The 14,237-nt window shown below is 35.9% G+C and overlaps 1 protein-coding gene across 3 annotated transcripts; it reads right to left on the bottom strand.

The window, feature by feature from the left end:
* Positions 1-3,794: 3,794 nt before the first annotated feature.
* On the bottom strand, positions 3,795-13,141 carry TLP6 (tubby-like F-box protein 8). Of its 3 annotated transcripts, XM_070812599.1 has the most exons (8): positions 12,660-13,141; positions 11,653-11,703; positions 8,810-10,917; positions 8,553-8,634; positions 7,517-7,945; positions 7,219-7,306; positions 5,292-5,424; positions 3,795-4,708 (listed from the first exon to the last, which is right to left on the bottom strand). In XM_070812599.1, exons 5-8 carry the CDS (start codon positions 7,862-7,864, stop codon positions 4,003-4,005), a joined length of 1,275 nt encoding a protein of 424 aa, XP_070668700.1. In that variant the 5' UTR covers positions 7,865-7,945; positions 8,553-8,634; positions 8,810-10,917; positions 11,653-11,703; positions 12,660-13,141; the 3' UTR covers positions 3,795-4,002.
* Between the last annotated feature and the right edge of the window lie 1,096 nt (positions 13,142-14,237).

Here is a 14,237-nt window from a genome sequence, read left to right as displayed (position 1 = left end):
CAAGGTGAATCCGGAGAGGATCCTCTTCCGTAGAGGAATGCGAATGAGACTTTCTCCGAAAAAGTGAGACTCTTCATAAACTTTCCATCATCTCATGTAGAGAAATGCTAAGGAAACTATCTCAAATATAAGACTCTCTATGGACTCTCCGTCACCTCTTCTTTTTGACACAATTCCGGTGCCAAACATTATGCGGAAAAGATGAGGGAGCAGAAAGTCCATAAGAAGTCTCACTTTAAGAGTCTCCATTATAGCAAATTATAACTGGTCTTAGAGTCTATAAAGTAGAGTTTCCTAAATTTCTAAGATCTTGGTTTCAATTAATCTTGAAAGTTTGCAATCTGTTTTGTTGAAGAAGCCGACCTCAGATTACTTTCCAGAAAGTGATGAACCAATGAAAAAGTAACCAAGATATATGGGCGCCGAACTTATATTAGCCTAACCAAAACTGTGTTTTCGCATAATATCTGACCACCAGCCTCTGAAAACACCAATGTTCTTTGCTTTCAATACTCAGTCTGAGAGTAAAAACTTGAATTTTGGTATTTTTGACAAGTCAAAAGGTGATTTGGGCCTTGACTGATCATTTACAGTAACATAGAGACCCAAATATCCATTTTCCTCTTATAAACATCTTACCAGGCCTCTTGGGTAAGGAGCAATTACCTCCCAAGGGTGAAAGTGAAATCCGTTTTCAGTAAATTTCTATCATTTCTGTCGAAGAAAATCGATATCAATATCAAAATATCCATAGATGTTTCCACAAATTTTTATATCAATATTTCCACTGATATCGATATTTTAAACATGATTTACAATGATGAAGATTAGTGTAAAATAAAAAATAAAAAAAAGCGATCCTAGTTCATAGAAGTACACGCAGCATGTGTCCATAAACCGTTATCACGTCGATCCATTTAATTAGCCATGTGAGTGGAAGGGCATGATAGATGAAGGAAGAGATCCAATTTCCCTAAACCTTAAACCCCACATTCTAGCTGTTCATTGTACATTGTGCGGTCAGTTTTTGTCAGATAATATTTGTGTTTAATTTTAATTTAAATAAATAAATAATTTCTGACAGCACGATATATGATGAATAACTAAATTGTAGAGATCCTTCGGATCCTAACGAAGGGATCCAATTTCATAGATGTCGCAATTAAGAGTCCATGATCTCTGGATGGCTCACCCAATTTCGGGTTAGCCCTGTGACCGGGCCAAGATTTGTGGAGTGATTGCTCCTCATCAGGTGACCATGATGGGTTGCTTGTCTTTGACTTAAAAACAGTGTTCAAAATATCCGTAATGGTGGTAATATTAATACACAAATTTGTAAGAATATTAGCGAATATATTGATATCGGATGCCTTCAATAGAAATGAAGAAAATTTGCTAAAAAAAGATGGATATTTAAAAGAGTAAATTGTAGCAATGGTCACTCAACTTTAATCAAATTGGAGCAATGATCCCTCAACTAAAAATCCATTACGATTGGTCCCTTAACTTATCAAAATGTGTAGCTATAGTCATTTTCATTAAGGGGTGTGATATCCACACACCTCATTTTACTTCTCACACACCTTTTTAATTTTCGGCCGTCAGATCGGATGAATTGAAGAAGATCAACGGACATAAACTATCAAGGGGTGTGTGAGAAGTAAAATGGGGTGTGTGGATAGCAAACCCCTTCATTAATTTCTTCAAAATTTTGTCAAAATAAGTTATGTTGGAATAACCATTTATATAATTAGGGTCCCTCAACTCATCAAAGTGTGTAATTATAATCATTTTTGTCAACTACATCAAAATTTTTGTCAAAACGAGTTATATTGGAAGGACCATTGCTACAATTGGGTTAAAGTTAAGGAATCATTTCTCCAGTTGAATTAAAGTTGAGGGATCAATGGTAATGAATTTTTAGTTGAGGGACCATAGCTGTACGTTTTGATGAGTTGAGAGACTAATGGTAATGAATTTTTAGTTGAGGGACCATTGCTCCAATTGAATTAAAGTTAAGGAACTATAATTACAATTTACTCTATTTAAAATATAACTTTATAGAATGTCATGTGACTGTTTGTCGATAGTTAACCAATATGTCGAAAATATCGACGAATTTATCGATTTTGGTCGAAATTCAAGAGTTTCTCCGATATATTGTGAAGTTTAGACTTCATCTCCATTTTCTATCTTTATCTGATTTGTTTAATATATCCACCAAAATATATACCATATCGAAAAAAAATTAAAAATGCTTGAAAGAATTTTCTTATGATGACTTGTAATATGAGGTGTCACATACCTCATTTAGCGTATCTATCTCGTGAAGAGTTGAGAAGTAAAATGGTCAACAGTAGCCTCCTCCAATACCATATGATAATTTTGTGTTTGAATAGAGCTTCGCTCTCCTATGCATCAAAGAATAAAAAAGAGGGAACTTTAACGAAAAGCATCCGGTACTGTTCACTTTAACGAAAAACCACATTTTTACACTAAAAAGTCAATCCTGGTACTATTCACTTTACCCTTTATTTTGTCCTTATCATTAAAATTCAAAGTTTTCAAGCCATTTTTATTAGTTTTTCTTAAAAACAAAACGGTTACATACTTGGGAGTTATGTATCACAAACAGGGCGTATAACGCCTTCTTATTTGATGGCATTGCAACTGGATGTACTAAGTTTTTTTATTTGAATAAGGTTGTCCTTTAGCAACATAAAAAAAAAAGGAACTTTAACAAAAAGTCCATGTACTGTTCACTTTAACGAAAAACTACATTTTTACATTAAAAGTCAATCCTGATACCATTTATTTTACTCTTCATTTTGTCCTTATCGTTAAAACTCAAAGTTTTCAAGCCAGTTTCATTAGTTTTCCTTAAAAAAAAAAAGAATGTCCAATCGGATGAAATATGATTTTCCATTGAAATAAAATAATAGTAATAAAATTAAAAAGTAAAAGCTTTAGGGTTCCTGATAACCAAAAATCCTATGGAGTCCGTGATAGTGACCGTTCATCATACATCTTGTGGTCATAAATCATTTCAAAATTTAAAATTTAAAATTGAATATAAATAATATCTAACGAAAATTGACCACATGATGTACGATGAACGATCACGATCGTGGGATCCTAAGGATCAACTTGGCAAGGATAGTTATTATTTTTAGAAGATGTCATTTCTTGCGCAACCCGTTAATTTGATACCAAACCACACGAAAATAACAAGTTCCAGACAACCGGTTAACGAATCGGATCATTATCGAGTCATCCACTAAAAACTGATAAGATAACATATACGGCACGAACACAACCCGTTAAGAAAATGAGTTTAATACAACACGATCCGTTAAGATAACGAGTTTGACACGACATGATCCGTTAAAATAAACATGACCCGTTGACGATGCCCAGTGCCAAATCTTGCATGCGGAGCTGTGAAAAATTGATTGATCGACAAAATTTTAAAAGGAAATTGGCATTTAATTGTGAAAAATAATATGCCAAGTTGCCAACAAATGCAATGTAGTTGACAGCCTACCAAAACCACCACCTTCTTAACATCATCACTACCATAATGCCATCCCTCCCAACAGCATGATTGTGACATCCACCATCTTCAAGGGCGTCATCAGCGACCACCCGTCGCCATTCGCCAACACACAATATCACGAGCTGAGCCACACCCAGAAAAACAAGGAAACCGGGTTGGCGAAATCAAAGTATAACTAAACATTCGACAGCCAAGCAACACGAAACAACAGGCCAGAAGGAAGGTTACAGTTCATGAATGAATGGCAGAAAGTCATGGTGACGGTAAATATCTGAGATTAAAATGTTGTTACACCTTTTGTTACAAGGGTGGCAATTGAGTTCTTGAACAATACAACAAACAATTTCATACCCTAACAAGAGCAGGATTAAAGAGGAGAAGATAAAAGGCGAGAAAGAGCGATTGTCAACGGTGTTTCCGGCTTACCACCGTCAATTTGCTCTTTTCTATTCACAAGCCAATTTTGTGTCAAAGCTGCTCAAGCAGATGGCAAAGGCCTGAAATGCAGATAAAGGATAACGATAATCCATCGTGAACATATCTTTACCAACCTTGCCAAACTGCAAGATTATCTTGTCGAGATCTGGTGGCGCTGGCTGTGATGGAGTAGGTGCACTGGCAGCAGGCTGAGTAGCAGCAATCAACTGGAAGTTCTTAACAGAAGCAACGGTTACCCGGCCTCGGAAGTTCAGGCACCAACACTGTAACTGTTCATGCCATCGTGGGGGCTTGTTTTTCAAAACCAAGGGTCTTGTCTTGCTATCCACATCATCTCGGGGTCCAGCGATTTCAGAAAATCGTGAACTGCTGAATTCAACTGAGTGGTCAAGAGACTTTGAGAATGAGATACTTCGGAATGAGTCTTCCAAGGCACGGGTAAGGAGTTCCGGTTGGCCAGGGACGGTACTTCCTGCATCAAGAGATGAGACCGGGATAGAATGCATGATGCAGTGCATCCTTCTAGGACCGCGTGTGCCCAACACATTTAGCTCATACGCTATCTGAGCAATGTTATAGCTGCCAGTCGGGACTTTTGGGGAGACTTTTTTGGAATTAAATCTACGGCTCAACCGCCCTGGTGGGGGAACATGTTCAGAAGTGTATGCAGGCTGCGTATCATATACAATGAATTTTGTGCCAAGAAAGTTTGACCTGGAGAAAGAAACAAAGTTGAACACTTCAAAATATAATTTCTAAAAGGTCCTATAAACCAGTAAAATAAATAAATGATAACAATTAAAAGATCAACTATTCTTGTAAGTCCATTGTGTAATAGCCATCCCTAATAGTACTACATAATAGAAGGCACGTTTACGTTCTAACTATGCTTTATATTAATTCTTTTTGGCACATGCGGAATTCCATAACAACAAAAAATTTGCAATGTTAAGGCCTCACTTTTGTATACAGTGCATCCATTCCCCTACACAAAGAAGCGCGATATTTGTCTTCCAAATAGAAAATTTTGTTTGCATTGCTAAGAGAGGTTATACCAAATCTATTCATTTTATCTGGCAAAGCTTCCTCTGAAGGAAGAATATTGATGGGGTTCCATGGTAAGCAAAAGGACTCAAAGCTCTTTGAAAGAAAGGAAAAACTAACTAATAAGAGGAATACAACTAATAGATATTATCCAACTGTTCATTTGAGAAATGGGAAAAAATATATGTTATATTAATCGTGTATGCTTGTGAACTGAAAATAGGTTTTCGGTGTCCTTGCATCATGTTCTTACCTTAACTTTCCAATGTAACTGCTGCTTGATCTAGAAATGTTGTCAGCATCCATAGAGATAACATATTCTGTACAAGTAGTTCTTCTTGTCCTCTTTGCTGAAAGAAGGAATTTCCCATTCTCAACTAGCAAAGCTGCAGAATTGGGGAGACATTATACAAAAAATAATTAAATTCGGAAGCCAAAAGTAAATTTTACAGAAGCATGGAAAACTATATATGGTCTGCTCTCGACCAAGCCAGCATAATAATTCATTATTCATAAAGAGTAACCATAATCTACAATTCTTGAAAGCACCTCAAAAAGAATGTTGAATTATCATATGACCCATGATTTCTAGGACACTTCTAATGGATAATCAATGTCTCACATAAAGAGGGTACATGTGTTTGCCTCTATTTAACTTAACTATTAATTTTGCAGACTTTAAGTTGTTGCATTTTTCCTACTGGTGTAGTACCTATTGTAATTTTTCATGCTAAAAAGACCAAAACATGCATCGAGATGCATTGCACATGTCCAACTCTATTCCTGGTCTAGAAGTTTGTAAGTATTATTGACACTATGCTTTGTTTGGGTGAGGGACATACAAATCCCAAAAAGATTGAGGCCAAGCTAGTAAGGAATGGATTACAAAATGTTAGATAAGCAGAGTCAAAAATGCACCACATGAGCATCGGAAAGGCATGTGATAGAGATTTGCAGATGACTACATGGAAGGAGTCATTTACAAATTCCTCCTACATACCTTTGCAATGCTCATGTAGTGCATTTTTAATCCCTCCTACATAATGTTTGTAGTATATTTCTTCCTCACTTGGCCTAAATCCCTTGGGACTTGGAAGTCCCTCGCACAAACGTACCATTAGGGTTTGATAGTACTATGTCATAATGAAATAAAAGAAAACATTACGAAAAATGTAATACCTAAAGTAACTTTATACAAACTATAAGTTTCTAACCATGTAAATAAAACCTTGACAACCTAAAAATTTTTCATACCACACCGCACCCTTACTCAAGCCACCTTACAATCAACTTTACATTCAAGTATTAATGCTATTACCACTATTAACTTCTTTCCTCTTTCAAACTAACCAGTGAAGGATTTAATTGTGAAATGAGGAAGTAAACGGGGTTTATATATGCTTTGAGAAGAGGATTGGATCATAATGAAGTAATGAACATTCATTTTGACTATGATAATTCTTTATTGAACATAGGTTCATAAAAAATGCGAAAACTCTTCATGAATATTCCCTTTTCATCCACACCAAATGCCTACCAATCACTGAAGGAGGGAAAGGCTATCTAAATCAATAGAAAGCTAGAAAACTAACCAAGTGAATAGACTTGGAATAGTTCTTTCACAACCACAAGGAATACGTATAATGACTTCAAAGATGATGTAGCAGCCCTATGGGTACATATGGATGGAATATACTCAACTTCATTCGCAGCATCCAAATACATACATGACATGACATGAATACAGTCTCTATACAGTTGGCAATTGATCAAATTATCTTTAGAAAATGATAATAATATCATAAAGATCTACCAAAAATAGATGTTCAGCATTTTCGCAGGTCAACCAGAATTAATCAAGAGGTCCTGCTTTTCATAACAAGACTACTTGAAGCTAAAATTCCGTAAACATTCACGTACATGAAAGATGTGACAGTTTAACTAAAACAGACTAGCAGACCCAGAGAAATTCAATAATTGACACACATTAAATGAGAGATATTTATTTTTTTAATATGAACAATGTGACATTCATTGATAAATAAACACATATTCAGTGATAGCAATAAATAAATGGTGACTCATATTTAGAAATATTCGATCGATAAATTAATGGGTTGACAGGCTACTGGAGCCAGCAATGAATCAAATACAATCAAACAGTTAGAAAAGATGCTCACCAGGGCTAAGACAGAGAAATAGGTGGTATGTTAAATTAGATTTATCCCTTTTAATGAAGCATTGAACGAGTCCATCCCGTGGACCTGGCTGAAAAACCAAACAAAATAATTATCTGTTAAGTGCTGCTCTCAAGATCATATGATGTCCAGCTGGTTCAATAAAAATTATTATCACAAGCTTCTTGCACCATATACAGAATCTTAGTAACTTTGATTTCATTATATACTTGAAGAAGAAAAAATTGATTTTGCACAAACTCATGCTGCGCATCACACTAAATGAATTAAAAGGAAAAACCTGCTTCAGCGACACAGGAAAAGTAAGCTTCCCACAGATCTCAGGCTTCTTAACGATTTCTTTGCACATAATCCTCCAAGAACGGCAAACTGAGGCACATGCAACAACATGCTTTCGAGAAGGCCAAGTGCTCTCACTCTCCTCCAGCCTCCTAATGACATCATATAATAGTTCTGGGGGGAGGCTAGCCCAACGACTGTTTTGAACAATGAGAGGCTGGTCGTGTAAATCATTTAACGATCCATGCGATTTTCCTCTATGATGGCCCGTCAACCGGACTTCAAAACCCCGTCTAGATAAGCTCCCAAAGCCATCCCTAACATCACGAACTATGCTACGGAATGACATTCTTGTGGTGGAAAGGAGTACCAAAAACAATTGTGTATCTTCTTCAAAATCTTCTGATTTCCACTTAGCTTGTGCATATGGCTGCCCACAAACGAAAAGTGAATCAATTGCCACCTACAATCTTCTTAACAGAGAATAAAACATAACATGATACAGAACAGGCAACTAGAATCGACAAGACAAAGAAAAGTAGGAAAGGCAGATTCATATGGGCTACAAAGTAGCATAAAGAACCAAACTTTACTTTAGTAACAGAAGTTTTTGGAACTGCAACCCTAATTTGGACCCAAAAAAGCTCGTAATGATCTATAACCATATAAGCTAAGAATGTGCATAGCAACCATCAATGAAAACATGTATTTAAAAACGAATACTGGCGTTAAAAGAACGGGTTGACTTCATACAATCGAAATTCAATCACAGGTTACCATATCTAGAAGGAAAAAAGACAGTATAACCAGAATACGTATTCTTACAGCAATTGAATACGTATTCTTACAGCAATTGATCATAAACAAACCCTGAATTCGAAAACTAATAAATCATTTCTACACACCGACATCGAGGGTAAACAAGTGCAGGATCAAAATTTAGACCTGACCCTCGACAACAATTACATTTACTAGATTTTTGTCATAATTTGTTCAATACAACTTTGTTACAACAAAAACATAATCATGGGACTTACCAGTTGAACAAAAACCCCAAATTATCCCAGAGCTTAAGCTGGTCAAAGCTGCTCCATGGCCTAATCACAAAAAGTCAAAGATCTGCGAGCAACAAGAACACATCAAAATTACAAAAGAACAAAACTTGAACAGCTTACCCTTAAAGTTAAACCCTATGATTTTCCTGGGCATTTGACCCAGGTGAAAAAAAACATAAATTGTACGGAAAATCCTTACAAATGTTAACAGAAAAACCAAACAAAGAACAGATCTGTACCTCAAACATCAGCTGACCAAAGACAACATCAAGCAACAATCAGACAACCTTTTTCTCTGTTTTATATTTCTGGGTTGGTTTGCAAAATACAAAGAAAGGAAGCAGAGCAGAAGAAGAAGAAGAAGAAGAAAAAGGAGGTCAGGTCAGAAAAGCTGAAAAACCATTATCAACATCACTCTCCCTCTCTCTCTAACTTTTGGGCTTTCTCTCTCTTCCTCTCTCTCTCACGCAGAAATGCGGACTCCAAAGCCCACATTAAATTGAGTTCACGAACCAGAAGTATGAAAGGGGAGACCCAGTTTTCTTTTTCTTTTTTATTGGATATTTTATTTTTATGTTAAATGGAACTTTCCTGTAATTTGTACCAACCTGTAGATGTTTGCAGTGGAATTTTATATTCCCACTCGCAGGCGATGAAGACCAGATGTGGTGTTTGACTGTTCACCTTTCGGCTGTAGTAGGGAAATTGGAAGAGAACTCTTTAATGAAAAAAAATGAAGATTTAAACACTTGTAATGAAGTCTACTAGGATTTACGTTTAAATTGAAAGTTCTGTCAACTCTTGATTAATTGATAGTACGTGAGCCTCAAATGTAAAGCTAAAAAGATAAAGTTAACCTCACATGCTAAGAGAGTTAAAGGAGCTCCGATACATACATTAGTTAAGTTAGCTCATGGTAGTCTGATCATAAACGTTCAGGTCCAATGCATATAGGTTATAAGAAAAGGATTCCAAATGTGTTTTCGACCCACGTTCAAGCGACCAAATTCCTAACTTTTGTTTGAGGTTCCCTAGGATAAACACGCAAATTCGGACTAGGAATTAAGCATATTCATGCCCATAATTGGACAAGGTAAACGAATAAATGGACACAAAGTCATGCTTAAAGAGAAGACTTCTTGCAAACACTTAGATCAATCTTCTGCAAGTGTTAGCAATTACTACTAGCCAACAAGGAAACATGCCAGACATACATTACAATCTGGAGGTCATTATAGACAAAATTAGTCACTTTCTCATCCTTAGTCCGATCAATGCATCACGACAAGTCTCGGAATAAAACAATTTCTATATGTCGGCTTGGAGTTTGAATATGGTGGTATTTCGACTATTGGGGTGGAAATCTTTACAAACATAGAGTTTGAGAGATGACATTGTTTGTTTCATTGTTGTTAAGCGAAGACAGAAGCCCGGGCCTACAAGCTTATTTGTGTTTGACTTTGCTACTTAACTTTGAGTTTGTTTACTTTGGAAAGATTGCCGAATTAAATCTTATTCCACGATAAGGAATCGAGGGATGAAAAATCCTAAAATTATTTTACTCTAACAGGAGTTATGGTTTGGGTAGATAACACTTAGCAAAAAATTATTTTACTCATCCATATCCCATTCAACAATTTCTGGTAGAGACGAATGAGAACGTTGTAAGTTTCTTGACTACGTATACTGATCATCGGAGGCTCAAAGTGAGCGTTGGAATCAAGTGTTGAAGCGTGGAAAACACTGAGAACAACCATGTTTTGGTTGGAAATACGGAAAAGAAAAGCTGAAGATGCAGAGGAGAGCTTCAACTATTTATACAAGATTTTCTGAAATCATCTTACCGTTGAGTTCGAAGCATTGTTGTCTTCATGGCACAACTTTCGAGGCCACACATCTAAATCCGGAATGTCTCATTTAAGTTGTGATCTACTTCGAAAGGTTCTGTATTCCGATCTACTTCGAAAGACATAATTTTTCGATAACTATCCATCTTCAAGCGGAAGGACAAAGTAGTTATTAACAACTATTATGTAAAAAATTCCTCCCATATCTCTCTCTCATTTGCATGACATGTATCATATCAGTTGCAACTGGTAATCAAACCTAAGACTACGAGGTGATGAACGAACTTAACCCAACAGTTTTTGGTAAAAGTAACTTTAAATATAAAGGATCAAGTAATTTGGTTCTTCAAACGATAACTCGCATACCTTCCAAAGCACAAATGTTTTCATTTATTACTGGCTTAGAGTATCTCCATTGCCATAAGTTACATATTATTTCTTCATGTGGTCGTCAATTTTCTTCACCTTTTGTTAATTGACATTCTGCTCAACTTGAGAATCTGCACACATGGAAAGCAAAATTAGCATATGCCTATACTGGACTAGTCAAGAACCGGACTAGGCCCAGTTAGATGATGGGCCTAATAATCTACATCTAATCAGATTTGCACTGAAACTAAAGAATAAAATAAGAAAGTGGAGAACTTGACTTTATAATATTGTTATAAAAACGTTAAACCGTGAAATGACAAAACGTTTATAAAAAGTCTCATTTTGAGAAAGTCATTTATCATTTATCTTTTTATATATTCAAAATAAAAGGAGATATGTGACGTAGTATAATTGTCACATCCTAGCCCAGGCCCTCACTACATTCGGGGCTCGACTCCATCGTAACACGATATTGTGACGTAGTATAATTGTCACATCCTAGCCCAGGCCCCCCACCACATTCCAAGCTCGACTCCACCGTAGCACGATATTGTCTGCTTTGGGCTCTGACCACGCTCTCACGGTTTTGTTTCTGGGAACTCACACGAGAACTTCCCAGTGGATCACCAATCTTATGATTGATCTCATGCAAACTCACTTAACTTCAGAGTTTCGATGGAACCCGAAGCTATTGAGCTCTCAAAATGTATTGTGCTAGGTAGATATGAGAATATACATATAAGGCTTACAAGATCTATTCCCCTAAACCATCTGAGATGTCATAATAAGTGACTCTAAAAAAATACTTCAATTATATTATAATGCGTGATGGATGTGTAATTGTGTAGGGCGGTGGGGTTTACCTGGACCGCACCTAATCTGGCACTTGCGATCACAGCGTGCCATAAGTCTCGCTGCACGCACACAAATGAATCACCAAATTAACAAGTGAATTACTACATACAAATTACAAATTTATCAAAATAATAACGAGTAATTGAGCGTGTCAGCGACGACGTAGATGTGTGTTAGTTAAAATTTTTGCATGAAATTCATCGCCGCCTCCCTCTCTAATCTCAAACTTAGTAATTATATGATGCCATAATTTGCTAATAGGCAAGCAAAGATTGAGATTTCAGCACAAGACCTTTCATTCAAAAACAAAAAACCAGTAGCTTTTATTTATTTGTTTGTTTTGTTTTGTGAGGAAATAATATAAGTAGCTATTTTTTTTAAATTTAATCACCAAAACCAAGCCTAAAACAGTTTGAAATTCGACTGTCAAAGATTAAAAAAAAGTGCTTCATTTTTTTAATCAAATGATAAAAATATTTAAGTGATTCTTGAAAAATCTAAGTGTATTCAATCATAATATTAGAGAAATTTATACACCTCAAATGTATTCAATTAGAAATTGATTTAAAAAAATTTAAAAATTAGGGAATTTAAGAGGGTTCATAGTGTATTTTAAATATTATTACATCTCACCTCTTATCTTGAGAATTTGAAGAAATTTGCTTAAAATTTTACATAAAATCTCTAGAAATCATTAAACTCTGTAGAAATCTATGTATTTATAATCCAATAAAATTTCTCAAAATCCCAATTAAAATTGTATTTATCAGAAATGTATTTGTCATGAATTGTATTTATCAGTAGTGTACTTGATAATATTTTCTAGCAACTCTGAACTAAAATTGTTTCGACACTCGAATTTACACAGTTCAAATAAAACCCAAAATTTCAGTCAGAAAACCAGAATCCCAATTCGTTAAAGACACATATAATTCCAATCAGAAGGTCTAAATCCACACTAATTAATCGTATAATTTAATAAATTAGAAAGTAATTAAGTAGGTGGAAAACATACTGTCTCTTTGGACACAGCCAGTGCTGCAAGCATCATAGCAGTCAACTGCAGCAGAGTCTACGACGGCGTTCTCCATACCAGAGAAGATGACGCACAAAACCAACACTACGACGACGTTCTTCATCTTCATCATCTTCCTCCTTCTTTGCTTGCTGCGACTGAACGGTGATCTAGTTCTGGACTTCTTCTGTTCGTTTGGTTGGTTTCCAAATTTAATAGAAGACACTAACGGTTTCAAACTGCCCATGAATGGCAATGGAACTACGAAAAAGCCGTTGGACCCATATTCTTCTTCACTGCGGCGGTCGCCCATTTTTGACCGTCATGAATTGTAGCTAGGAAAACGCCACCTCTACACGTGCGCTAGAAGCCGACACACGTTACTTACGGATATGGTCCACGATTACTACAGAGGGAAAATCGTATGCAATCACTAGGATGGAAAGTCCACATCTGATTGTTTGATATGTATATATTTAACTGTTTCAACTTGGCAAAACTAGCAACACCACTAAGATGCTGGCTGAATTATTTGTTGGTTTTGGATCAATGATCGACAATGACATGATTAGGATGGGCAACGGTTATGGCGGACGGGTAACTGTGGTTATTTACCCATAACTGTTTATGTTCATATCCGCATAACTGTTTACCCGTTGGGTAATTGCATAAACGGTTATATTCATACCCATAACCGTTTATAAACGGTTAACCATATCCATAACCGTGTACCCATTTAACTATAACCGTTTACCCGTTTACCATTTTTTGAACCCGTTTATCATTTTTTTACCCATTTACCCTTTTTTTCACTTGTCTACATGTTTTTTTTTTTAACAACTTGAAAATTACAAAAGAAAAATTTGTCATAATTTTCGTTTTCTGACAATTAAACACTGTTATATGTACATTTTAGCATGCATTTCCCTATTTTAATCATTTAAGTCCTCATATAATTCCAATAATTGAAATAATAGTTTACGAACAATATTTTTCTGCTACACCCAAAGTAAAAAACAAAAATGGAGCACTGACTTTCAAGTTTAGCAGCAAATCTTTGTTGTCTGAGCCACACCCCAACTCACTAACCCCTACCATCCAGCAAGCAAGCAAATAAATTAAAGAAAAAGGTATGCTAGTAGTACCGCGGGTTGAGACTCTGAGTTTGACAGAGAAATTGAAAATTTAGGGTGTTTAATTATTTTTAATTTTACATATATTAAATTAAATGGGTAAATGGATACCCGTTATAACTGCGGGTAATACCCATAACTGATGAATACCCGTTATAACAGCGGGTAATACCCATAACCGCCCATTTAAATTTCACAGGTAAACGGTTATACCAATAACCGTTTGTTCATCTAAACGGTTACCCATAACCGTAATTGTGAACTTTAAATGAGCGGGTAACCGCGGTTACCCAAACCCATGGATATTTTGCCCATCCCTTGACATGACCTTATGACTAATTTTGTAGCTTCTATCTATACTCGTCAATTGTCACGTCTCGTCTCGAATTATTTATTTTTTACGGTGTGAAATTACTTATTTACCCTTGGACGTTTTGTGTGGTTA

This window comes from Malus domestica, chromosome 15, assembly GCF_042453785.1.
Source record: "Malus domestica chromosome 15, GDT2T_hap1".
NCBI classification, from domain to species: Eukaryota; Viridiplantae; Streptophyta; class Magnoliopsida; order Rosales; family Rosaceae; genus Malus; species Malus domestica.
Note: the sequence above shows the minus strand (reverse complement) of the source record. Positions and strands in the feature narration are given on the sequence as shown.